General features: G+C 41.6%; 1 protein-coding gene across 1 annotated transcript; it reads right to left on the bottom strand.

The window, feature by feature from the left end:
* Window positions 1-6534: 6534 nt before the first annotated feature.
* Window positions 6535-27178, bottom strand: GGH (gamma-glutamyl hydrolase). The gene is made up of 9 exons (XM_040994997.1): window positions 27018-27178; window positions 24095-24209; window positions 20627-20677; window positions 18255-18339; window positions 16957-17095; window positions 15228-15334; window positions 14969-15059; window positions 10001-10138; window positions 6535-6941 (listed from the first exon to the last, which is right to left on the bottom strand). The coding sequence occupies exons 1-9, from the start codon at window positions 27124-27126 to the stop codon at window positions 6820-6822; spliced, it is 957 nt and encodes a 318-aa protein (XP_040850931.1). The 5' UTR covers window positions 27127-27178; the 3' UTR covers window positions 6535-6819.
* Between the last annotated feature and the right edge of the window lie 607 nt (window positions 27179-27785).

Here is a 27785-nt window from a genome sequence, read left to right as displayed (position 1 = left end):
GCCCCGATGTAGGCAACTGTGGGTAACTTTTATAGATAGAATGCCTCGGAGTCATTAGAGGTAAATTTACATATTTTCTAACACTGAAAGATTTGCCCCTAATTACCCTACAGAACATCTTAGGTTAAGTTACCATAGCATCCTGGTGCTGGAGCACTTAACCTGGATTCTTTTGGCTCACAAGAACCTTCTCGCATTTCCAGCTTTCCTCAGTTCAGACCCAAATTCCAGTCTGTACTGCTGCAATGCAAGCTGGTACTTGCCGTACTAAGTAGTTCTGCTCTTCTCACTCTTGCGCTTCCTGATTCCCTTCTGCACTTTGGCTTAGATAGGCCTCCCTGCTCTGCTTTGGCATGTCAAGTAGATTACTGCCCTGGCTGAACCCTGACACACCTCCGGTGCCAACCAATCCTACTCTATTTGGCTTCAGTTACTTGGCTTCGTTCAAGCTTCACAAAAGCGCAAGATCCAGCCAACTAGGGTGCCCGGCAGCAACACAGAATCACGATTAATCAGTGATTAATCCATTAATCCATTAAGAAAGAAACAAAAGGCACAGTTTGCATGAGTACCTCAAAAAGTATATGGAAAAATGAAATGAAAAAAATAAATGTATGTTGTTGTAAGTTATTTTGAAATTCATAGTTTTTTTATTAAAGCATTTCCATGAACTTGTTGAAGACCCTCATGCATGCATTTTTTGAAGATTTTTAACCAAAATAAGCATTTCTTTTTTTTCTTTTTTTTTTTTTTGCAAAATTAGGAGAGTAAAGAACTCTTAATTTGATTTTGTATTATCATTTTTTCATCATTGTTGTTTGAGGTCCTAGACAGTTAGTTCAAACCTTGTTTTATGAGGCTATCTTCTCTCAAAATTGGGACCAGTCATTATCTTTAATTATTCCAAAGATTTGTACTTATTATTTCTTGTCTCCTTAGTCTCTGGGTAGAGATTAGTAAAGAAAAACTAAGTAATTCAGATGCTTTTAGAGGCTAAGAGAAAAAAATTAAGCATTCATCCTCAAGTTGTTATTTTAGAAAAATGAAAGAAAGGCGTTTTAACTACTTGCAAAGTGAAATTACTACTCTAACTACTCTGAAAGCTTTCATTGTGTTGTTCAACTTCACGGAAAGTGTCTGATGTATTAAAGCTGTCTGAAATGAAGACCAGGATATAAATACAAATTTTTATGACTAAGTAATCATAAGCTTGTCCAATATTACGCAGTTAGGAAATGACAGATACGGGCCTTCACACTTCGCATCTGTTTGCCCCCATTCTCTTTCTTGCCCATATCCACTGGGCAGAAGGCATGACAGGTAAAATGGACAGGAAGGAGTATAGTGCCTGACTTGTAAGCAAGTCAGTGTTAATTGGGGGCTAGCATGGCTGACCTTGGAAGGCTTCATTTAAAAAAAAAAAAAATGCATCTCCATGGCCACCACGATCACCTACATTCTCTACCATTCTAAGATTGTCTAATTGTCTGAAACTTATGATTTCATCCCTGAGAAAGCTTTCAAGATAGGTCACCTTGAGTGTTGAAGCTACAGCAAAAGATGTTACGGTGATAATGTAAAATTGTAAAGACAGTATATGTTATGAATTGGATTGGCTCCAGAATGGGTTTGTGAGAAGCAACAACAAATGTCAGACAACTGCAAGCCTTTCCACCTGCCAGATATATGCAAATATGAACAAATTCAACATGAAAACTTAGTAAGGACTATCCCTTAAATTTGAAGATTAAATCATAAAAGAATTTAGCATACATTGACACAGGTTTTAGGGAAAAATAGAAATCAAGTCCATGTTTGTAGCCATATCTTTACAGGAGCTGACCTGAGAGTTGTTGCTGGTTGCCTTGATGCCTTTGAAGCAGGCATTCCTTTCCAAAGCATCCTGCAGTAGATTCTTTCAGCCCAAATTTTGCCAAGTTGGGCAGAAGGGAAAAGAGGATTAGAGTTTATGTCCTGTCCAAAAATGTATACACATGAAATCATTTGCTTAGAATTGCTTCTTTTTTATTGAGTTGTGTAGGATTTCCTCAAAATCAGAATGGAAAGCATCCAGCATGAGGTATATGTGTGCGTTTAGACAACCATTAGTACTTAAACAAATATAACCATTATATTAAACAAATATAATCCTTGTACTAGTGATGGCTCTTTGGGCATGTGCTTCTTAAAATGTATTCCGAAAGAAAGAAAAATGGCTAAATATTAGGCTAGCTGGTTCTCTTCTGACATCTAGTGTTGCTGACGCTTTATTGCAAAATACCCATTTAAAATGTTACTATAATGAAAATGTCATGTGGAATAAGGTTTATTTTGGAAAGACATTTAAGGAGAATAAGTTTCCAAGCTAATTTGGGGGGAGTTTTGTTTGTTTGTTTTATATTTTTTTTATTTTTTTTGACAATCTTTACATAGTTAATTGGGGTAAAAAGGTTCAAGGGCTATAGGAAAGTGGGTAATACTATTATTTCCATATTGTTTCCTTCGTGTACCTAAGGCAAAGGGGGATATTGACGGAGAAGGCCCACCCTGTTTCCCACCCACCCCAGGTCCCGGATGGGGGCATGTTCTGAGATGCTCAAGTGGTTTTGATAGCCCACCAGTTATGAGTCGCTGCCAATCTTGCCACTCCAAACACGATGAGGTCGTTGAAGAATCCACTGATTGAGATAGTCCATCATAGAGTCTCTGTTTGCCCGGTATTTCGCTGCCAACATATAGCTGAGGTGGTTGATTGACTTGTTCTGTCTTCTGTCTTTTCATGGTTAGGGTTCTGAATCCGGCAGTTCAATTGGGGAGATCCAAAAAAAACCTTTGAGGTGTTCCGAGACCAGATTCTTATATGTACTAGCAAATACAGGGCCTGGCACGGTCCATCGCCTCAATCAGCAGGTGGTTGCAATTGCTGGGTTGGTTGTTTCCATACCTGTCTTCCACTGGAACCAATGGGTGTTGCAGTCCAGCCTGGTTCTGCCCACCACATACTCAGCCCTCACATAAACCAGTGGGATCTATAGCCTAGTCAGAGCGCCCACAAAAACCCCCACCAGGCCTGTCCCCTACCCTGGTTTGCCAGTGTGTGCAGCAGACTAGTCCAGTCTTCCCCATATCCCATTTGGCTCTCATACATGTCAATAGGTATAAAAGCTTAGTTCCATCTAACCAGCTCAACAATAAAGCCCTCACAGATGTTGTTGAGTGCCCTTTCTGTCTAGCCACCCCAACCCCTGTGTCCTAGTTTTTGTGCCCTCCCGTGGTAGTGGTAACCCAAGAGGGAGGAACCTACTATTTCCCTCCCAGGTCTCTCTTACTCCCGGATTATGCACTCTCCAGGTGGTTCTGTGGTTTGACTTGACAGATTTAGCCCCCACTGCCAGCTTCTGCCAGCTAATGATGCCCAAACAACCCTCACCACTCCAATTTTGTTTGCACCAGTAAGATCAATCAACCCAGCCTGACTTATCCCTGATCTAGTCCACATGAGGCGCACAGGTGATCTGCTTAGTCTGGTCTGCCCCCATCCCAGCTCATGCTCTCCAGTGGGAGAGCATTGGATTTGCTGTCCAGCAAGGGAACCCCCTTATTTTTCCCCCAGCTGGCTCTGCTCCTCCCTCTCCCTTTCTGGTTCTCACGCGTGCTGGTTGGGTGCTGCAATCACATCCAGTAGAGGCAACCTAACCTTCTCCTGGCATTCTGTATTGTGGACTGGTTTTTGTCGAGACCAAACCTGTCACGACCCACACTCTGTTCTGGTGCTTGGATTTGCCAGTGGATGACATGAACTGGTTCAGCTTGGTCTGCCCCTGATCCATGCCAAATGTTTGCCAGTGGGAAACTTTCTGTGGCCTACTCTGGACTGTTTCCATTCATGCTTCTTGCGCTTACCCACAGGGTCTGTGTCCTGCCAGAGGAGTTGCTCAGGCTCCTCCATCAGAACTTCTCCCAGTGCCAGATTTTGCTCATACCAGGGGATCCATGACCCAGTCCTACTCAGTTCACCTCCTGTCATAGCAGGAACAGTGGCTTTTCCTGAATGGCCTTCAACCCAAACTGGTTCTTGCTGTTGGATGTTTCAGCCCAGCCATGACTTGTCTATACCCACATGCAGCTCACACGTGGTTTAGTAGGGGTTGAGACCTCGCCTAGTCTGTCCCACATCTACCCTGGTCCTCCAGGACACCAAATGGTGGTGTTGGGGTCTAGCCTGGTGCATCCAGTCCAAGTCCACAGTTGTGCCAAAGGAGACTACAACCGTTTCCTGATCAGAAGGCAGCCCCCATTCCAGCCCATGTGTCCCTTGGTTGGAACCTCAACCCAGTTAGGCTATCCCCTTAGCTCCACAACTGGGCCTGTTCCCAACCATAGATTATGCACATGCCAGTGGTTGCTCTGACTCAGCTTGGCTCAGCACCTCACTTGTCCTGGCCTCTGCCTTAGACACTGTGGCTTAGCATGCCTAACTCACAAGGACCAGTAGGTGTAAGAGCCTATCTCGGCATGGCCTGTGCTTCATCCTGGTTTCTAGTTTTGCTTGTGGGCTAAGGTTTGCTCAGTCCAGCCCGGTCCACCCTGTTCCAGTACCAATTGACACATTAGCCAGCTGTTGGAGCTACTTTGCCCAGCTTGTCTGACCCCCAGGTCTGGACCACATGTTCACCAGCAGGAGCTATGACTCACCAGGGGAGTTTCCCAAGTTGCTCCACTTGATCCACTCCCAGACCCAGTTCTCATATATGCTATTGGGATTTAAGCCAGTGCCCAGTGAAGTCTGGCCTTCCATTTGGCCATGTACGAGCTGGTGAACGTTGCAGCCTGGCCCACCCCACACATTACTGAGGATACACATTCGGGTGCTGCTGCCTTGACCAGTCCAGACAGTTATGGGTTCCTTTACTGTGACTGATGGCAAGCTCCTTGGTCAAACCTAGCTTAGTCCAACTCCACCCCAACTCAAGCTAACCAGCGGGGCTAGAATTTCCACAGGGTTTGGCCCTCACATCCACTACAGAATCTAACCCCGGGTATGGTTCTCGAGTGCTAGTTAATGTCATGGCCTTGCCAAATGTGACCCGTCTGCTAATCCATCATCATGTCAGGTAATAGGATATCCTGCTGGACAAGCCCCGAGCCTTAGCTTTTGTATGAACTGGTGTTCAGTGGTTAGCATTGTTAAGTGATTACAGGTTTTTCAAAGGAAGAGCAACTGTCATTGGGAATCTTTAGGATTGATTCACATCCCAGAAGCACAATGGGTTCAACCTGGAGCTAGCTACCTAAGCAGCAATTCAAAGAACCAAACCCCCAGAGCTTCCCAGCCAGGCGGCCGCAGGCAGAGCTGGCACCAAATGGCGCACTGGCTACCTGGGCACAGCTCACCACTGCACGTGGTGGCTGGCTTCTGGGAACCAGGCATGAGACGCCGGTCCCAGGACCCACCCAAGGCGAGAGGCTGCAGGAAGTTTAAACCCCCAGACCCAAGGTCGCACCCCTCCCCAATCCCATCCACCACTCAATGAGAGCGGGCGGGTGGGCCCAGAGCGCTGGGCCCAGGCCTACCTAGCCCAGCCCCGGAGACCTCCCATTCAGACAGTGTACTCACCCTGAAGGGTGCAGCCCCCAGAGCTTTTTCCCAGTCCTTAAATGGTACATTTTCTCACAAGTTTCATGTGTATAGAACTTTTCAATCACTGTGGTAAAGGGAGGAAAGATTAGCATAATTCCTGAGGCCCTCCTACATGCAGAGCACTAAGCTTACACACCTCTCATGAAGTTTCCCTGTGCTCATTGTACCCACAACCCCTTTCTAACCAAAGAATCTTGGTCTCATGGCAAGGCTTTGAAGATTTCCCTACTCTGCCATGTGGAAATACATACATATCCATCATCCCATGAACAATCTAGTGCCAGGCCTCAAGCTATGTAAAATTGTAGACCTTTGAAAAAACATCTAGCTAAATAGACATAAACTTGGCCAGGGATGGTTCCTTCAACAATAAACAACCTCAAATTATTTTTACTGTTCTATCTGCAAAGTAATTCATAATTTCATCTTTCCTTTTTCCTTCTCATGTTTCTAGAACCTCCATAGCAACAGCTCTGGAAAACCAAAGCATAAAGGCAAAAACAATGTTGATTAAACAATTTCTTCCTTCTCCTCCAGAGTTTGTAAGGATTTATGAAATTTCAGAATTTTGAGGTATTTCTATGTGATTACAGAGAATAGCAAAGGAAAGCACAGATTGAAAGCCACATTAAAATGTAGCAAAATAAACACATGAACGACATTTTCCATAGCAAAGAAATGCACTTCTGAGCAGGTAATCCCAAGTATTTATTGAGTGCCCACTGTGTGCTTGGATATCATAGAAGGTAAAGATGTTGTGCTTTCAGAATATGTGCATTTTAACTGCGAACTAAAACAGAACAGGTGGTTTTATATTTCCTCTTTATCAACCCACACAAACACAAATTCCTGAGACATAAAAGCAAACTCTAAGTAAACCATAAACATCTCAGTACCGTCAGCAGAGTGATATTTATTTCAAAATCAATTAGAAAAAGCTTTTGTATCTCCAATACATTTATCTTTAAATCTTCAGATAAAAGACATTTTCTTGAAAAACACTATGATTATTTGTTTATCAAATATGATATAAATATCTATAAATTGAATGAAGAATCTGAGGCAGTCACATCGCAGAAAAGGAATCTGGTTTTCTAACATTGGCAAAAGCAGCAGAACATTTTAAAAGTTTAAGCATGGAAGATACTCAAAGTTGACTTGTTAACACATCCTAGACTTTAATCAAACATGTAACATTGCTGAAATGAAGAAATGCTTCCTGTGTAAACTGGACGATACTGATAAATCAGCGCGCCCCTTTCTTCAGATTTAGAATCAAAATGATGATGGTTTTTCCGAGCTGTAAGAAAAAGAAAGTGTTCATTTTAAAGAGAGTGAATGACAAAATTATCAAGAAAAAAAAAACTGCCTTACAATATTTCTTCCTGTAATCAACATTATGTGGGAAAATGCCAAAATGAAAATAAATGCTTTACAAAATTTCCCCGAAATACAGCAATGCCTGGTACACAGCAGTTACCCCTTAAGAGTCCATATGATCCCAAGGTGTGTCTGCTCTCCAATCCTGAATTCAAACATGTATTAAGTGCCTACATGTGGTTAACACTTGATACAAAACCTGGGATTGGAAATATAAACAGGACAAGGGTCTAACACTTGAGAACTTTAGCCTAGAACCACACAGGATGAAATCAGGTGTGATGTCTCTATATTTTCATTGAACTGCTTCAAGAGAAACTGGTCAAACTGAGACTGATGGAGATAATGAAGAATTAGGGGAAGACTAAGAGGCAAGTGAGAAGACAGACACAGTTGAATGTGATGGGGTGAGAGCTCAGTGTTTAACCTATACTAAAAATGAACCGAATACAGGCTCATCCAGCACTTTCAGAGAAAGAAACGCCTAGAAGATAGAGTCCAAATAGAGCACCTCGTGATTAATCTGCCAGCCATGATGCTGGGACCATTCGCTCCTGCTTGACAAAGGATATGGTTTCTTCGGATTCATAATACACATGGGATATTTTTAAAAACAAATTTAGACTTTTTGTCATGAAACCATCCTTCCAACTGCACCTCATTCCAGTTCACAGTGAGCACAGTAAGATGTGCCAGACGTCCCAGCAAGGGCAGGAGAAGCGACAAACACAGAAGCACAGAGATGGAACGAAAACGATGTGAATGAGGTATTCAAAAAGCCACGCTTCACCAACATAAGGCTATGCCCCTTGTAGAATCTTCTATCTCTGTCATGCCTTCCGCTGCTCAACTCAGAAGTAACCATCTACAAATTCTCAATTGTATCCACCAACATAACAGAGCACAACAACATCTGTTTCCCCAACAACAACAAAAAGGCAAAAGTTCTTCAGTTTATCAATGCCTTTAGACAAGCAGCCTTAAAAATCACACACTTTTGGGAGCCTGGTAGTGGTAGCCTAGTGGCTAAATTCTTGCCTTGCATGCACTGGGATAACATAAGAGCATCAGTTCATGTCCCAGCTATTCCACTTCCCATGCAGCTCCCTGCTTGTGGCCTGGAAAAGCAGTAGAGGATGGCCCAAAGCCTTGGGACCCTGCACCCACATGGGAGACCCAAAAGAAGCTCCTGGCTCCTGGCTTCACATCAGCTTAGCTCTAGCTATTGCGGCCACTTGAGGAGTGAACCAGCAGATGGAATCTTTCTCTCTTTATCTCTTTCTCTCTGTATACTTCCCTTTCCAATAAAAATAAGTAATTATTTTTTTGAAAATCAGATTTTTGGGTATACAAAACATTATCCAAAAACTCAAGGAGAGGGTTGACAACATGACTCAACATGCTAATTCGCCACCTGTGGCTACTGGCATCCCACACTGGTGCCACCCCTAAGCCTGGCTCTATTTCCCATCCAGTTACCTGCTTCTGACATGGGAAAGCAACATAGATGGCATAGGTACTTGGGCAACTGTTCAGCTATAGGTGACTGGAGAAGACTTCTTACTCCTGGCTTAAGATCAGCATAGCTTTGGCTGTTGTGGCCATTTGGGGAGTGAGCCAGCAGATGGAAGATCTTACTCTCTACCTCTCCTTATCTGAATAAATCTGCCTTACAAAGAAAAATAAAAACAAATCTTTTTTTAAAAAAATCATGGAAAATAGAATTAAAAGGTAAGTATATTTGAGTTTATTTTGGGGCAAAAACATTTGAAATCTATGTGTTAGGTCTAGAGAATTCTTCAAAAAGTTCGTGGAAATGTGTATTATGAAAAAGAAAAAAATTAGGAATGGATTTTTAAAAATCTCCAAGGATTTTATTTGAAAGGTTGAATGACAAGGAGAATAGAGACAGAAAGAGAAAGATTCCATCCATTGGTTCACTGGTTCAAGTACATCACTGGTTCAAATTTCAGGGCCAATCTGTGGGGTTTTTGAAGTTCTCTGCACATGAAGTCCAGAAACACTTCCTGGGCCTGCTTCCATTGCCAATCAGATTCTCAAATCAATCTGGAAACAGTGTTTCCTGTCTGAGAAACCCCACACAGCTGATTGAAAGCTGTGTGAAAAACTGCTTGTATCAAAAGGTACTTAAAGGAAACAGAGTTGTTTGCACTCAGAATCTGAGTTTGTATCTTCTGAACTGTCACATTTACCAACATTCCGAGCTCTCTATGCCTGCTGGGCATTCAGCAGTACTTTATGAAAGACAATGGCTGGTTAGTGACCACAGAGGCTGAGCTGGTCCTAAAAGAAGTAAAGTACCTGAACTCTCTCTGAGTCTCCCATATGACTGTCAGGGCCCTGAGCTCTTAGGTCATCTTCTGATGCCTCCCCGGGTACACTAGCAACAAAGAGTTCAATCAGAAGAGCAGTAGCCAGCATTTCAGCTGGCACTGCAGTATGGCAAGCCCACATCCCCAAGTGATGGCATAGGCCACAGCAATACAACGCCAGCCCCGGATTTCAACAATTTTTTACACCAAAATAATTTTTTAAATGCATGTCTCTACTAACTTTCTGAAATTCCATTGTGTATTCAATTTGCATAACTATCTTGAAATAAATCAATTAGATATCAGAGAACATTATAATGAAAGCATCATTCCTAAAAAACAAACCGAATGAGGGAGAATCTAAATAGCTTGTATTGAAAAAGAAAAAAATAATATTGTTTATGTTATTGCTCAAGAATTCAACCTCTGTAGGGCAAATGTTACTGCTAACTTGAATAACTAAGAGTTCTGGTTTGACTTGAGTACTTTTAATTTCAGGGTTTCCAAATCATTTAATATTTTAATTGCTTAATGTGAAACCTATAGAAGAAAATATTTACAAATCAAAGAGTTTACAAAATTAAGGGGAGGGTGATTTTTTTTCAAAACCACACTACATTAATAAAATCATGTACCCACATAATACCTTCATTAACAAAGAACTCCGCTAAATAAAATGCAGCCTTCACAGCGTTAGGTACGTGGGAAACGCCTTTTATTTTCACCCACTCATAAGGTGCTTTCTCAGGATGCCACTGTACGCCATATATTGGATACGTATAGCCTGTAAGAAGAACACAAGCTGGCATTAAAAACATTCTATGACCTCGTTTATAATTGCCCTAAGTGCTATACTAAAACATTATTTTATAAATCACTATAGCACGTGACACACAGAGTAAACTATGTGGAGTCCCTCAAACACAAAATTTAAAAATTCCTGTTCACTGTCAATTGGAAAACTTCAATGAATATATTTCACTGATTCATGAGCTTTTACAACTTATAATATTTTTATTTGCTTTCCCAGATAATCACAGTAAAATGAAATAGTAGAGCCTTGAAATAGATTTCAGTTCAGGAAATAGGGACAGGAGTTTCTTCCATGGTTCTCTTTCTCTGCCCTTCATATCAAGAATTCATTCCATCATGACTTACACATAGAAAATCAACTACAATAGCACTTTCAGTACACTTTTATGTAAGTTAATTTGTCTCAGCATAACCCATGCTTCTCTTTCAGTCTACAGAATGATCCATGGTAAAGACTGTTGGTAACAATTCAATTCTGTTAACTCATTTTTTTGAGAAACAGAGTGCCCATATATGCATTCACAGCTGTTGAAACAGACCCAAGGAAAGATTCATTCTGTTACTCTTATTACATATTCTTGAAAACTCTCTATCCTTAAAAATGTGAATACGGACAACATTTACCTTCTGGAAAGTTTACCTACTCACACCTTTTTTTTTTTCACTTCCTTACTTTAATTAAAACAATTCTCACAATTGTTTTTTTTTTTTATTTTGAAATTATAACCAGTGAAAGGTGCTTGGAGAAAGAACTAGCTGAAAGTACAGTTGTCTGAGTGTAACAGCACTGCAGACAGACATATAACCCCCCCACACACATACACACACACACAGCATATACTGACATTCAGAAACAAGTGTGATTCACTCTCCTTTAGAGTGAATTCAAGTGCCTGACCACTGTACAACAAAAGTATCAAGAATGGAAAAGAAACACAAAGAACAGAGCATCTCCTACATGTCTATCTTTAAGGTGTCAAGAAATGTTCAAGTGGTAAAATATTCAAATAAGTCTGGTAAGGCAATACAGCAGTAGAACTACGTGAGGCCTGGTTGCTTACTGTCCATCCCAATATTCTTTCACTTATGTAGTCATTTATTTGACACCTACAGGCTTTACCCAAAGCCCTATCAACACAGAAGAACTCTCAGTTTCAAGGGAATGATGGAACATGAGCAAACACACGTGCTCCTAAAGAGCATGAAGCAAAGGAAGGAGAAGACGGAAGGTATGGAGCAATAGTTGCAGAGAAGGTCTCCAGTAGATGACAACGGCCCTGAGGTTTTCAAGATTGCCAAGCACTGATCAAAAGCTAGAGGGAGAAATGGAAGTTTCTCAGAAAACAGGAAAGAACATGAAAAGAAAAGTATACAGGTGAGAAACAATGCCATGTGGAGGGCTGTGTTTATGGAGCAGGTCACGTTGTTTCTATAGCCAGAGGATAAGGCAAGGAAAAGCACGGAGTGAATGAAATCAGCTAAGATCATACTTTATCCTCCACGGCTTAAGATGTCACTGAGGAGTCTCTTTGAGAAACACAAGTAGACCAAAATTTCAGAAGGCTCATCAGCAGTTTCTGGAATATAGATTTGAGGGATGCTTAGCAGACTGTTGCTACAATTCGTCTGAAAAATGGCTACCTTTATCATGGTTGTTTTTTCATTTGAAAGGCAGAGCAACAGAAAGACATACTTATCTTCCATCTGCTCCCCAAATGTATACAGCATCCAGACCTGTTTCAGGCCAGAGTCAGCTGCCATTTACCTCATCCAGGTCCCTCCCAGGGGTGGCAGAGATCCACATATTTGTGCCATTATCTGTAGCTTCCAATGTATATATAACCAGGAAGCCATGAAGGTGGGACTCCATCTTAGCAACATGGGACACAGACGCTCCCAACAGGCAGTTTAACTCACTGCACCACTGCACTTGTCCATGAAAGCATGTAATGCTGGAATAAGACCAGGCAGGCTGGATTCAGAGGAAGAAACATAGACAAGAAGGATTTGGGAGGCAAGTATTGCCACAGATTTATTAGATGTGGATAATGAGGGCAGGAGGTCAAGGGCAGCTCTCAGGATAGGTGAATTCAAATACTACCAGCTGAAGTAAAAACAAAAAGAATAGCATTAGGATAATAGGCCTATCTCAGACTGGGCTCACCAATATTCCACCCAATTTTTAAGCAGCTGTTTCTAAATCCTTAGGGGTTTATGTCCCTGCACAAGCACAGCAGTGGTGGAGACTATCTTTAATGATGTGCTACTTCCACTTCATTCTAGCTTATTCCACACCAGTTCCCCGGCCTCTTGGGTCATGTTAATCAGGCTCACCAACTCAGAGAAGCCCAGAGCAGAGTCCGTTGGGCACACTGAACACATGGGGTCCCCTTCTTCTTGCGGCTGTTACATCTTCCCTGCCTGCCCCACTCTTTTCAGGTTGTTCACAGAAGGACTTGCTTACGTTTACAGGCATTCAATCTTTCACGTCAATGGAAACCAGAGTATAATAAATGTACCAATATTAGGGTCTCCCTAATATGTGTCACTGTTCACAGCAGACCTTCCAGAATGAATAAGTTAAAGTCTTAAGCTGCAGTGCCTTTATGCAGTTTAAAAAGCAACCATGGCTATTCTGCAAGCTATCATCAGCTACTACAATTTCCTCGTTAGATTCTTCTCCCAGGACTTAGGGACCATAAAGAACGCATCAGGGCTGAAAGGCCACTGACCTGGCTATCCACTCACATGACAATCAAACTGGTCATTCTATGTCCCCTGCTTTTATCTCCCAATTATTATTCATTCCACAACATTTCTTCCTCCATCTACTTTTTCAATTTCTAAAATTACAAAATAGCAGTTGGAAAAATGAAAATGACATTTGCATGCAGTTGAAGAAAAATGAGTATCTGATTTTTACCATGTAAAGATTTTTACCATGTACAGTATGATGAATATTTCCAAAGACTCTTTAACTGTCCCTTCTAAACTGCATTTCCTTCCCCGTAGCACAGTGAGAATACCCTAGTAACTGCTTCTCACCCCATTGTTTCTCTGGATTTGCCACTAAACAGTATATTGTTTCCTTTCTGCCAAGTCTTAAACATCACAGAAATGAAAATATATAACATATATTTCCTAATGATTTACTTGCTTAACTCAAAACTGTTTTCTGAGAGACTCATTCAGATTGATGCATGCAAGTATGCTCACTGCTTTTAACAGCTGTGCATTATTCTACTTCTTTATTAATTCTTTGCTGTTATTTTCCATCCTTCTTTTGCTACTCTGAATAACAATGTCATTTACATTTACACATACACCAAAGAGTTTCATTAAGATACTTGTAATCAAGAAATAGAATTACTGGGTAATAAAATCAGAGAATGTTCAACTTTACTATGAAATGAGAGCCAGTTTCCCAATGTGATTGCAACTGCTCACACCTGGATCATAAGCACATGAATAGACCCATTGGGCTACACCCCAGTAGCACATATTATCAGCAGACTTTTACATTTGGGCAGTTGATGGGTATAGGATGGTTTTTCACTTTGGCTTTCATTTCCTTACACTATCCTTCAGTTTCCAGGCTTTTCTTCAGTACATTCTACATTTCTGTTTATGTTGGATCCTGAGTATTTCTTTTAGCTCAGCCCTATCTTCTATTCTAGTTCATTAATCTTTCTTGAACTGCATAATCTTATAATTAACCTAACTATTAAGTTTTTATTTCAATTATATTTTCATTCCTATTAGCTGGATTTGGTATCCTTCACATCTGGTTGTTTAATGCTTATTTTTTAAGTGTTTTTTTTATTTCAATATTCAACAATGATTATAGTGCATTTGATCCCCTTATTCTAGTTTTGAAAGTTTGTGCAGGGCTACCTCTATATCAGCTGCTTTTGCAAGTTCTCACTGATGGCATTTCGCTTCTTTGTGCACTAGTGAGCTTTTTGGCTATGAATAAATCTCATATAGGAAACTGCATGAAGCCTAGAAGGAATGTCTGTTCCTCCCGAAAAATAATTCAGATTTCCTTCTGCCATCGCTGTCTAATAGCCACCCACAAATTTACACATAATTCTTGAATTGACATTTGCCCAATGTCCCGGTTAGTATGATGCAGGCAACAGTAAGTATCGGCCTGCCATTATGAATGGTCAGGTTTATGCAATCCCCAGCCTCTAATCCACTCTCCCTCAGGACCCACCTGCCAGATGGGCAGTTCTTTGTACAACTCTGCATCTGGTTTTCAGGTATAATCTCAGTTGGCCATGACAATGTAGCCTTGTAGGTCCTGTTCTAGCAGGGATTTTCTACATTGGGGACTCCAAATTTTATCTCAAGTTCTCCTAATGTAGCTAAATGCTGGTTTAAATAGTCTACTCAAGTTGGATGTGTAGGACTGAAGAGACACACTTTCTTGCCACCTCATCCATGTACTTTAAAGGTCTCTCCCTCTATCAGGTGTTCCTGCACGTTGTTCTCTGTAAGGCAGTCTGTTACAGCGGTTATTCAGCAGCACTTCTAGAAGCAAAAGTCACTTTCTTCACTCATTTCTCTGTCCCCTCCCACTTACTCTTTACTTCTATTCTTCATCTTCTTATTCTAGAAAATACTCAGGTAAACTGTAATTGATTTGAAATGAGGAAAAATTAAGCCTCTTGTCTTCAAAAATGCTCATTTATCATTAAGCACCAAAGTAGCACAATTCCATTCACATTAGAATATGCATGCAAAGAAAATAGGTATACAGCAGATGAAAACAAGTACACATCAGAATGGTGTTTACCTTCCAGTGTTGAAATAAACTCCGTCTTGCCATCAGTATTGACAGTCAACACATTGAAAAACTTCTTTAACTTGCCATTGCTTGTAAAATTCTAGAACACAAAAATGAAACGAAATGAACGAAATGAATGGTCAACGTTGAAGGTCCTGCAGCCTAACACTGAGACAGAAATGCAACAAAGGGATAAAAAGCCTGATGCACCCACAGCTATACCTGACCAGTTACTTATGTTAACCTCATGGTGTAAATAACGCAATACCTTCACGGAGAGACTCCACTTGTGAAAATTTGCAGTCAGAGGTTCTATTGCTAATGACAACAGTAGGTCAGCAGGAAAATTCTGAAACATTCTACTCTGCAGTGCACCTGACATAATGTAAGCACAACAGAAATAATGTAAACAAAGGAAGCAATAAATTCTACCAGAGACACTTATCTGCAACCATTACAAGGACACAATCAAGATTACCAATACCAAGAGAAACACATCATTTTTCCAATCAAGCACAAAATATGCTTAATATAAATTCAAACATGCTCTGAACTTAGTTTTTTTTTCTTTTAGAATTTTAATATAAGCAAAATTCTGGCATTAGAATTAGCAGGCTAGTCAGAGAATAAATATAAAATGCTGGCTCCGCTTCCTTAGACATGTCTAAAAACCAAGTAAGATTTTTCAGTGTGTGTGTTTGTGGTCCTAGTAAATATTTAAAACTTTCAACATATTATCAAAAGTGTTTGGGATGTAAAATGTTAAAAAAAAAAAACTAACAATGTAGATTAAAAATATCAGCTAATCTAAGAAATTTCTTCTAAATAACAAATTAAGGAAATAATATTAGAGGTTAGCATTGTGGCATAGTGGGTGGAGCCTATGTGGCACCCTATATTGTTGTTCCATTTCTGATTCAATCCCTGCTAATGTGCCTGGAGCCCTGCACCCAACAATTACAAGTATACGGTATGGATTTTATGTATGACTACTTTCCTCCCAAAATCCTTAGAACAGGATGGTTGGTAAAATTCACCAGCCACTAAGAATCTTCCTACACCCCGTGGTAAAACAAAGAATCCTTCTGGTCTTTGCCCTAGTGATGGGAACTTTGGATTTCCTACCTTTGTTATGCTAATGAGATGATCCAAGGTGGGCTCTTGGATCATTTCAGAATGGATCATCACCTGAAAGACTAATCACATAATTAGAGGCTCTGATCTCTGAGCCAACCCAACGTCTAGAGATAGAAGATGGGCTAGAAAATGAGTTATCTTATATGGCTAATGATTCAGCCAACCGGGCTTTCATAATGAAACCCCAATAAAAGCTGCATACTGACCAGCAGAGTTTCTGAGTGCTGAGCAAATATAGCATTTTTCTTGTTCAACTGGTTGGTGATCAAATACAGCATTTTCTCATGAATTATCAAACACATGCGGTTCCTGAAAATACCTACACTTACAACAGCTAGTAAGAAGTATGGGTAGCCTGGGGGACTGACTTATGCCTGGAATCTGAAATAGGTGTCTTATTGCGGGTCATGTCAGAATCAAATTGCCATAGACCCAGTTGAGACTGAAACAGTACAAAACTAAGAAGAAAACTTGAATAGCTAACATCTACTTGACTTGAACTTAAACTACTGGGCACCCTAGCTGGAAAACATCACCTTGTTTAATTCTCACAGAAAACTCTAGGATGTAGACCCTAGGTAAGCAAGAAAATGGACACTAAAAGAGGCTGAATGATTCTCCAAGGCCAAAATGAGAAAGAGAGGACTCAAAATGAGGTCTAACTTCAGAGTTCTTAATCACACATGGCTAGATATTACTAAATTCCACAAATCAGCTCTAAGGTGATCATTCACTTGTTTAGCCTGTGTAAATAATTTAAAAATTGATAATATAATCACGTTTTGCTTTGATTTGCTGATGATTAATCCCATTCAGTGAATGTATCTGAAAGGGTCAAAACCCGAAACCGGTATACTTACCTTCAGTGAAGTTGAGTGGCAATTTAATCGAAACAGTATCTGTGAGAGTTAATAAACACTCCCCACTAACCAGATAGGTAAGCTCTTCAAATCCAAGGCATGTGCCCCACACAGGAAAATAGTCTCCATCATCAAAACTCTTTGCAGAGTAAAAGAAAAAGAAAATTAAGTTCACTTCAATTTCTCAAGTCAAAAATTACATTTGGTTTCTTATTACTGGGCAGGCAACTGGGTTGTGCATGGATTTCTGAACCATTTTCCCGGACTGGTAAGTAGCCTATGACTTTGAGGTTCCCATGCAGACTAGAGAAGGTGATCTGTGGACAACTGTAGATCTTCACCCAAAGACTGTAAGAGGTTATGGGTTAGCTAGCATAGCCCTTCAACATTTCAAAATCAAAACAAACAGTTACATAGGAAAACATTTGAGGAAGACAGCAGAAAGTGGTAGTAACACACTAGGGCCAGGAGAATTAGAAGTTTGCTATTAATAACGGAGGGGAAAACCAGTAGGCATCTGAGCTTACACACAAGAGAAGTTAGAGCTGTTTCCTAGACATGCACGAGGTCCAAGGTACCTGTGAGGAAAAGCTGACTAGGGAGGCCAGCATTGGGCACTGAGATTAGACACCACCATGTGATGCCAGCATCCCATATGAGCACTGGTCCTGGCTGCTCCGCTTCTGTGAAATTCAGCTCCTTATTTATATGCCTGAGAAAGCAGCAGAAGATGGCCAAGTGCTTGCGCCCCTGTCACCTACATGGAAGACCCAGAAGGAGTTCCACACAGCTGACTCTGACCTGTCCCCAGCCCTGGCTAATGTAGCCATTTGGGGAATGCATCAGAGGGTAAAAGATACTCTCTCTCTCCATCTCTCCCTCTAATTCTTTCAAAAAAACAAACAAATTATTGCATAGGATGCTTTTTAAGGGGAGAGGAGAATTAATGACAGAGGAACAATAAATATATATTTTGCTATAATAAAGCAAGAGAGGAAAAAAGGACATCGCAGAGTTACTAAGCCATAGGAGGATATTATTCATAATATTGAGCACCAGTGGAAGGGGCCAGACAGAGCATGGCTTGGGCGGTTCCCTGGAGAGCTAGACTGGGAGAAAGCATAGAGAACATGGGCACAGCAGCCACCAACTGCCTCAAGAACAGATGCCTCCCAGTGTGTGGGAAGGAGAGGCCAGGATCATTGTAAAGGATGCATTTCCACACACTTTCAAAAGGGATCATTTTCAGGGAAAGTCAGAAAAACCCAAATGAATAATAAGAAACAGCCAGTTTTTACCTGTATGGCCAAGTTGTAAAAAATCTTAGCCACATGGGCATAGCCTGAGTGCATGAGGTTAACACTTCCTCCAGGGAAAAGGACTCTGAAACAAAATCAAATAAGGTGCAGTCCTCCAACCATGCCCCCACCACAGAACATAAATAAGCTTTCCATTTTACAACAAGTTTTCGCTAAAATAAACAGTAAAATAATATAGAAAATTAGAAATCTAAGGCCAAAAAAAAAAGTATTGACAAACCTAGTCATTCTGAAATGATTGCAGTTAACAATTTTGTGTACATTCTTACAAAACTTTTTTGATAAACAAACCTACTTATAAAGAGAATGTGGACAGATGGGGGGAGGGCAGCAGAGTACACAAGCCAGAAATCAAATAGGAACAAGGGCCCAGTGCAGTAGCCAAGTGGCTAAAGTCCTCGCCTTGCATGTGCTGGGAGCCCATACGAAAGTTGGGTCCCAGCTACTCCACTTTCCTTCCTGCTCCCTGCTTGCGGCATGGGAAGGCAGTAGAGGACAACCCAAAGCCTTGGGACCCTGTACCAATGTGAGAGACCAGAAAGAAGCTCCTAGGTTTGGGCTTCAGATCAGCTTAGCTCTAGCTACTGAGGCCACTTGGAGAGTAAGCCAGAGGATGGAAGATCTTTATGTCTGTCCTTCTCTTTGTGAATCTGACTTTCCAATAAAGATAAATAATTTAAAAAGAAATCACATAGGAACAAAACACCAGGTACATAACTATGTTTATTAGGGGTTCAATGTTACCAAGTCAAGTTCAAGACCATAGTTGTGTTTGGGCTTTAGTTCACAAACTATTTTTCAACTATAAAGAACAAACTATTCCCTTTTAGAATTAAATGTCCTTAAGAACATCATCCTGAGATCAATTCAGAAATAAGCATAATATTAGAAAATTTTGAAAAAGAACACAATAATATTTATAGAAAAATTTACAAAAAAGTCACAATATTTTACTTTATTTTACTCCTCCCATATAAGTGAAATATAGAATATTTATTGTATTTCTATAAAAATATTTTAAATTAACCTTAAAATTTTAGTATAGGAGTTGAAATAACTAAAGGTATTCAGAAGAGGCTACCAAAGTTAGAATAAATATATTAAAAAGTTAAAAACATTTCAATATGAATCAAGATATGCAAAATATCATTTTTGAGACTGTTGCTCATTCAAGTAATATATTCTGCTTCTTCTATGAGCTGGGCTCAAAATTAGCCTGGAGAGTAAAAATTAGTTTTTGCTGTTAGGAGGATCAAAGCCTGGGAAAAAAATCATATAAACATGTTTGGTAGAACATATGCCGTAAACCCATGCACAAAACCCTGCAAATAAAGTGCTTCACAAAGACTCATTAGTAGTTATGATATTTTAATCTCCCCACCAAAACGATATTTTAAAAGCTGTCTCTGAATACATTTGGTATCATGAAGTCCTTTTATAATATAAAACTTGACTATCTTTCCTCTGAAGTAAAGTTCTCTTTTCATCTCTGCACATCCCCACAAAATATCACAGGGACCAGCCGCTCCATGTGTCCCAGAAGCACAATAAAGGTGTTTTGAGGCTGCATCTGAGTACTGCTCAGTGCTGACATTCAGACACCACAAATGCAGCCCCTGGATTTCTCCACTCCAGGGCAAGTTGGCGCCTGTTACAGAGCAGCAGGGGAAGCAAGAAAACAGTACTCTCACCAGCTGTAGAAACATCGCCACATCCGAACGGGCTGACTATCAAAAATACCTGTTCTTGCCTCAGCTCTGACTCCTTCAGATTCCATTCCAGTAGGAATGCAGTTGGAAATACAGTGGGACAAAGTGCTTCAAGCGGTCCACTTCTGAGGCTCAGCCATCATATTCCCTCTAGCACTTAGCCTGCATTATCCATGCCAAAGTGCCTTGCATACAATGAGTCTGGTAATTGTTTTACCAAAATGAACTAAGATTTTCTGGTAAGTATTTACTGAGCAGGACTGAAAGAAAATAACTTCCCAAACATAGTTCTTTCAAAAAAAAAAAAAGCAATAAATAAAGAAGTTTTTGAAAGCTCTTCTAAAAACAGTATTTACAAAGACTCGTTCTTGGTCGACTCCCTATCAGAAACAAGTACTATTAAAATCTGTAGGGTTGACTTGAAAATAAAGAAAATGTTCCAAATTCTATTCAAACTACCTTTGAAAAAAATAACCAATAAAAATCCTCACATTTAGGATGGAAAACTACTCAAAGACTATAGTTACACAACTCTTTGTTAGTCACATAAAAACATGTATAATATTTATGGAGATTTTTTTTGCAAAAGCAGCAACATATATAGACACTCATCTATGAATCAGGGAGTAGCTGTCAACTTACCCATTAATTGATTTGAAAAGTTGCTCATATTCCTCCTTTTTAAGATCAAGCCTTAAAACAAAAAAAAAATTATAAAATAAGAGTATTCAACATTTTATGTAAAAGTTATAAAAATAACCATGCTATCATTCCTATTTTAACAAGAGGCAGGCAGCTCTAACAGATAAAAACAATGTACAAATAATGTGCAGGCCCCGCTCCATCAACGGTCTAGAACCACTGTGAATTGGAAAAAAAAAGAACAGTTCAGATCTCATAACACAGTCACAAACTTCACAGACACACCACTGAAGACTCTAACAGCCTAAAACAACCTTGAGTAAACAAGCCTGAAGAGCCACCTATCGTCTCATTCCTGAAGATTTTATCCCTTTTCTGCAAAGAAAACTGATGGGATTCAATAGCAACAACTGGTGACAACCTTGAGTTGAGGCACAGTTATGCTTCTTCTGGCTTTTGCTCTTCCAGAATCTCAGTAAAATGTGAGATCAAGAAAAGATGGCATCAAGTTGTGCAATCTTTGCAGGAACCCTCCGACATTTAGCAGTTTCCTGTTTCTACAAGTCAGTAACAAGGCATACACCCGCTAAACCTGTGCCAAAGAGAGAGCTATGATGAGATGCCAGCCACAGCCCATTGCAGCTCTCAGGAAAAGTCTGTTAGGAGATAAAACACGTCTACTGTTTCTAAGTAGACACATATGACACCCAGAACTTGGCTATGCTTCACCAGCAAAACCATCTTGGCTCTCCTCTAAGCCCAGATAAACTGTACAAGTTCAGAAGTTCATAGTAAATTCCTCCCTGGAAAAGAGTCAAAAAGCAGTGGATGATTCTAGCAAAGAGCTTATCATTGTCCTAAAGGGAGAATAAACTGACACATGGCCCTGCTATGGGAAGCAACAGGCAAATGAAATATGAGTCCACACGACTAGGGCATTCCACCAGCTCCACCTCCCCAGGTTGCACCGTAAGAGAGAACCCAGAAACCTATCACCCACACTGCCACCAGGTTGGGCAAGCACTACTGTCAGGCTCCAGATCAGATTTAGAGCCAGTTTCTGGCTTTTCATTAATTCTAAATAAATTCTTCCCACACTATTCATGATGGAATCTCTGGGATCCACTTATCACTATTAAGGGGTCTATTTGGAGAATGGGGAGTGAACCCTCAGATTTCAGGAGCCTACAACAGAGAATAGGCCAGGCCATATATTTTAAACATAAATAATATTTGCATATTGTCAGATGTTTCATAAATCAAAAGCTCTTCACAACAAGAAAAAAATAGTCCCCTCTCTCCTTAAATTAAAAAAAAGTCAAAGCCTGGCACCATACCCAATGGCATGAAGCTTTCACAAAATGAAAGGGAGGAGTAGGCACCATTGCCAGCGGACGATACCTACCCCATGAAAATCACATCCAGGTAACTCCAGGGGAAGCCAGAAATCCAGTTTTATGAAGCCATATGATTTGCAAAGGTTTTAAAATGCTATGTGAACTAAACACATGTTTAAGTCAAAAAAGACCCTCTCAAAATCAGAACCCCATGGGTTCCAGTAACCCCCTCAGTGGGGATTTATGACAAACTAAGACCAAAAAGCACCTGAGAGACAAACTAGTAGAAGAAGGTGGAGGAGACCAAAAGCACACTTATTCACTTACAGAGATTGGCCTACATCTCTCCCCTTCCCTCTCATTCCTTCTGAACTGCAAAAACTGGCCTCACCACTCACAACTCAGAAAAGGACTCAGCATCTCCAGAGTGAACAGCTCTGTCTCACTTTTACAGGGAACCACAACTTTCCAAGCTAATCCCTGTATTCCACTGCTCTTACAGGAGCACTTAATTTCAATTGTAAATAAGTTATCTTAAAAAGAACTACAGGGACCCACAGGATATTAATAAATGCTGACAGTGACATTCTGAAGGTGTGTCATGAATACAAATATCTCACAAGTCATCCAGTTTCACAATTTCCCTGGTTTCAAAACTTCTTTCTCATCTCTTTCCCATTCCATATGACCTTTCATTTTATTATTCATCATTCCTTGCTCATTAAAAAAATATTACCTATCACAACACCATTGCTCAGAGCCAAACGATCAGCACTACACAAAAGTCCCTGAACTGGTCCTCCTGCCTCTTGCCTTCCTGGCATCCACCCATATTATCAGCACTACCATCCTAACAGAAGAGCTGGCCTTGCAAAGTTGCAATCCAAGCTTCGAAGCATGGTTCCAGGAATCTGCAGGAGCTCCTTCCACAGCTCTAACACTCTGCCATCACCTCCATGCCAAATAAGACTTCATCTGAAAAACTGCATCTGCCACTAAAAATTTAAAGAACTGAAGTTAAAGGCAAACATCTATCCTAAGGTAGCCGACTAAGTGAAACATAACAGATCAAACAAGAATAAAATTAACTGGGATCTAAACATGAGACCACTAACTATATAGCACAATTCTCTAAATTACAATAATTGCAGTTTGGTTGTTTTGAATATTATATTTGAATGGTACCTGTGTTATCTTTTCAATGGGGAATTACCGACAATTACTTGCAAGTTGTACACACTTTATGTGTGACATTACTTACAATGAAGTGCTTGAGGGTGCCACTGTCCTGTACACTGACAGTATGTGACAGATACTTTGAAATATTGTTGCTAGGTCATTCTGAGTGAAAACACAAGACAAGTTCAGCTCCATTCACATAAAAATGTGAGGTGAATCATTTTTATTGGGTCATTTTATCTTAAAAAACTAGAACACGGTCAGGTTACACTGAATGAACACTTCAGCACTAGTCATTTACGAACCTTTGGAAGTGTGCAGTTCTTTTTCAGCTTCTCAAAATAAATCTCATTCTGTCTCCTTGCACTAGTAACACTGAATCAGGTTGATTAATTCTTTTACTCTATTACTTTCATGGTGCCTGGAAGGATCCTTTTTTCAAGAATAAAGGAAATTAATTCCATGATCCTTACTAAATGGTAACATATCTCTACTGACCTTACAGATACGGACATTAAAAAAGAACCTCCAAGCACCCGATGTGTTACAAAACTGAGATGCAATGTTACTGAGATGACAGATGATAGAATGGAAAGAATTGACTTTAATAATAAAAGTCATCTGGGGGCAAGTGAGTAGTATAGTAGTTAAGATGCCACTCAGGGCACACACATCCTCTATTAGAGGACCATCTGGCTCCACTCCCAATTCCAGCTTCCTGTGGTATATCCTGGGAGGCAGCAAATGATGGCTCAGATACTTGGGGCCTGCTACCTATTTGGGAGACCAACACTGATCCCAACTGCCAGACACTGGCTGGTCCAACTCCAGCCATTGCAAACATCTGGGGAGGAACCAACAATGGTGAATTCTCTCTCTTTCTCTCTCTCCCTCTCTCTCTGAATTTCAAATTTTAAAAACTATTATAAACAATGTAAAAAATATACTATACCTTATTGGTACAACTCTAGCACCTGCAGACTCCAAATATTTTACATAAGATGCAGCAATATAGTATTTTCCAAGGCTTTTCATGCCCTTACTACGGCATTTTTGCATCAATATTCCTAAAAATTAAAAAAAGAAACCATTTTATTATTTAATGAAAATTCATTTTTTTCTGCTCAGAAGATAAAATATACTACAGTGAAAAATCACTATTCTTTCAATTCACAGCATTAATCAGGAGACACGTCTTGCTAGGCCATCCACAGACTTTAGGAACAGAATGAGAGAAGTAAATGTTAGTACCGTGCAAGCTACTCCTTTGCCTTATCTGTGTGGCCAAATGGGCTCCCAAAATGGGTTTACAACAGCCTCAGCCTCCTTCACCCACAGTGGTCCTAGGATTCAGTTCAGAGCACAAATTGTTAAATCTGCAAGGAGGCCAGCTGCACTGAGAGACATGCTGTTTCTTAGACAACAAAACCAGTGGCATTATCTCCCATCTATATCACTCCCACTCCATCTTGATGTATTCAACCAACAGCTCACCTTCTCCATCCTAACTACTCAAAGTCTCTACACACTTTTTTTCTTCATGAACACCTCAATTACAATCAGTTCTCCACACACGCACACAGTGTTGGGCTTCATTCACTCATGACTATGTTGCATGATATTATAATCTGGGAGCACCTGAGTGAATAAAATAAAGCTTTCTGTCCTGTGAGATTTTCATTTCAGTGTATGAGAAGAGGGGAAAGAGAACAATCAATAAACAAGAGGAAAAGGTACAATATGGGACAGGATAGTGAACACAAATACTAAAGAAGACAAAATAAAGCAGAGGAAGAGGAAGGAGCGTCTTATCCACAGTGTGGTTAACAGAACGGCCAGGCTAGTCAGCCAGGAAAAGACAGAACACACCACTGACGCCGGGATGGCAGAGAGGGGAGGCAGGAAGCCCCACCCAGCTACCTGAGGGAAGACACATTCAGGGCAAGGCAACAGCAAGCACAGAGACCCAGGAGTGAGGTGCGAGCCTACGCGCTACAAACCCATCTGATCAGGTCTGAGAGCAGAGGGAGGAAGCAACAGGAGGGGAGGTCAGAGACACATCAGCAGGGGTCACAACTTTACTTTTTAGGTTCCTAAATTTTAACAACCTGGACAGCTCCTCATGCCCCACTCCCTCCCCTCTCACAGTGAAACTCTTGCCCCCACACAGTGCTGACATCCAGCACTCATCAGGACATGTCCGTCCAGTGAGTCTCTGCACCAGTGTCACTCGGCCTGTCACCCTTTGGAACACTGTCAAGGTCTCTGCAGGCTACACAACAGGAAGAGCCGCCACCTCTTGCTCAACTGCTTCTGTATCGGGAGCTTCTCACAATGACTGGTATCTATCAGGTTCGCACTTAACTTACGGCAAATGCCAACGTAAGAGTTTTCCTCTCTAGCTGATTAGATTGCTTTGCTAAGGAAAGTGATAATGGAGCTAGGGAAAGAAAAAGGAAATCCCCAGCGAAGAGAGGGACAGGGCAGGCAGCAGAGGCGCTACAAGGGATGGACTGCGACATCGAATGAATACAAGGCACAAGAAGAAACAGAGTCCTTTAGAGCGAGTTCCACTGTCTCCTTCCCTGCCTCTCCCATGCATATACTCAGTCCCCTCTCCAGGGAAAGGAGCCCTGACTACACTCCCTGTTCCCCATCATGCAACCAAACTCCCACCCCTGCTTCAAATATGCCACCGCACATTCTTGCTGGCTTCAGTTGACTATTTTGTCTAAATAGATCAGGGACACAAAACATACACTCTTTCCCCCTTTTTGTAAAAAAAAAAAAAAAAAGATTGATTTATTTATTTTTTATCTTAGAGGTACAGAGGTAGGGTGGGATATTCTCCATCTGCTGGCTGACTCCCCAGATGGCCCCACGGACCAGCACTGGGCCAGACCAGAGGCAGAAGCAGCTGGATCAGGACCTCCTAGCTGAGTGGCGGGGACCAAAGCACTTTCCTAAAGGCCATTAGCAGAAAACTGAATCAAAAATGGCATCAGCTGCTGCCCGGCAGGTGGCGACTTAATCCAGCCGGCCATAAACCAGCGCCAAATGCTTTTTCTACATTTCACCTCAGCTATCCTCAACTCCAGAAAAGAGAAGTCAACCGACCAACTTGGTTCCTTGTTTTCATTTTTAGGGACCCACAACACAGAACTCAGTGCATGCAATTCTATTTGAGTTAACCCCTTAACCATCACTGTAAATAACTCTGGACTTAGCCGATCCAGATCCCAAATGTGTTCACAGCGACCATCACAAGCTCTCCTTCAACACCAAACAGATGTATCACTGGGCTCGTCCTAACCACTGCTGTCTGTCCTCTAAAGTCCACTCCATGTTTTATATGCATAGCGCATGGTCACTTCAAATACACAGTAAGTTAATATCATGCAAATGCAGAATTTGTAGGCGCCAACTGGTGGAAATTAGTAACTGTGTGGAGAGAAAAAAAGGAAAACTTAAGTAGAGAGAAAGAAAGAGAGAGAGAGAGAGAGAGAGAAAGAGAAAGGAAGAAAGAAAGAAAGAAAGAAAGAAAGAAAGAAAGAAAGAAAGAAAGAAAGAAAGAAAGAAAGAAAGAAAGAAAGAAAGAAAGAAAAAGAAAAAATTCTCATAGTACAAATCCCCACCTATGCACAAAATAAGAAAACCTGCAGGTGCACCCGCCACCTCCCAGTTTTGACAGGCTGAGGGATCAGCCAGGCTTCCGCTACCTCTCAGTGAGATTCACAGGGTGTCTGGCTCCTGCTCTCACTCGGACAAGATGAACCGAGCAAAGCACTCACACAGGAACCGTCTACACCGCGGGTTTTCTAAGCAGCGCGGTAACGGGAGGCGCCGAGCGTGCCAGGCAGCCCCAGCCTTCTCACCGATGATGGGCTTCGTTTCCGGGGTGTTCAGCGGCACGGAGAGGCCGAGATCCGCCGCCCAGCAGTAGAGCAGAGCCAGCACGCAGAGCAGCCGACCCGGGCTCGCCATCGCGCCGGCCGCCTCCCGCCGCGGTTCAAAGGCACTGCGGGGCTCCGGGCCTCCGATCCCAGGCGGGGGCGGCGCGGCGCCGCGCGGGCCTATGGGAAATGCAGTCCGGCGGCGCGTGCCCGGCGGCCGCGGGGCGGGGGCGAGCGGCTCCGGGAGCGCGCGCGGCGCGCCGGCCCCATGCTCCCGGCCGGCCTGAGGAGGCCCCGCTCGCCCGGGGGTTTTGTCTTTAAACCGCTATGTGGACAGGGTCCTTCAGTCACCTCCACAAAACTGGGGCGCTCGCCCAGGTCCCCCTCAAGAAGGAAGCGCTGGGTTCTGCCCGCGGCGTGTGGTAACCAAGCAGCGAGCTAGGCTGAGAGGTTCTAGAAGTCTCAGGAGAACTTTGTGCCATCCTCAGCTCTGGCTTCAGAGATGCTCAGGCACGGACCTGTCCCTAGGAGTGCAGGCAGCCGCGTCTGACCCGCCATCGTTCCTGTGACTTAGGAGGTAATGTTCACAACGTGTTACTCGTGCAGAGGGGGCCCAGGCACCCGGAGGGCGTGAAGTACAGAAGACAGGGGACTCGAACTTTGGCAGGGCAGCGCCTCACTGTAAAACTAGGTCAAGGAGGAGTGGACTCTCAGCCTCTCCTGAGAAGGGGCAGGTGCCGGCCACACCCG

Source organism: Ochotona curzoniae, unplaced genomic scaffold (assembly GCF_017591425.1).
Source record: "Ochotona curzoniae isolate NIBS_2020 unplaced genomic scaffold, NIBS_Ocur_1.0 contig_1071, whole genome shotgun sequence".
NCBI classification, from domain to species: Eukaryota; Metazoa; Chordata; class Mammalia; order Lagomorpha; family Ochotonidae; genus Ochotona; species Ochotona curzoniae.
Note: the sequence above shows the minus strand (reverse complement) of the source record. Positions and strands in the feature narration are given on the sequence as shown.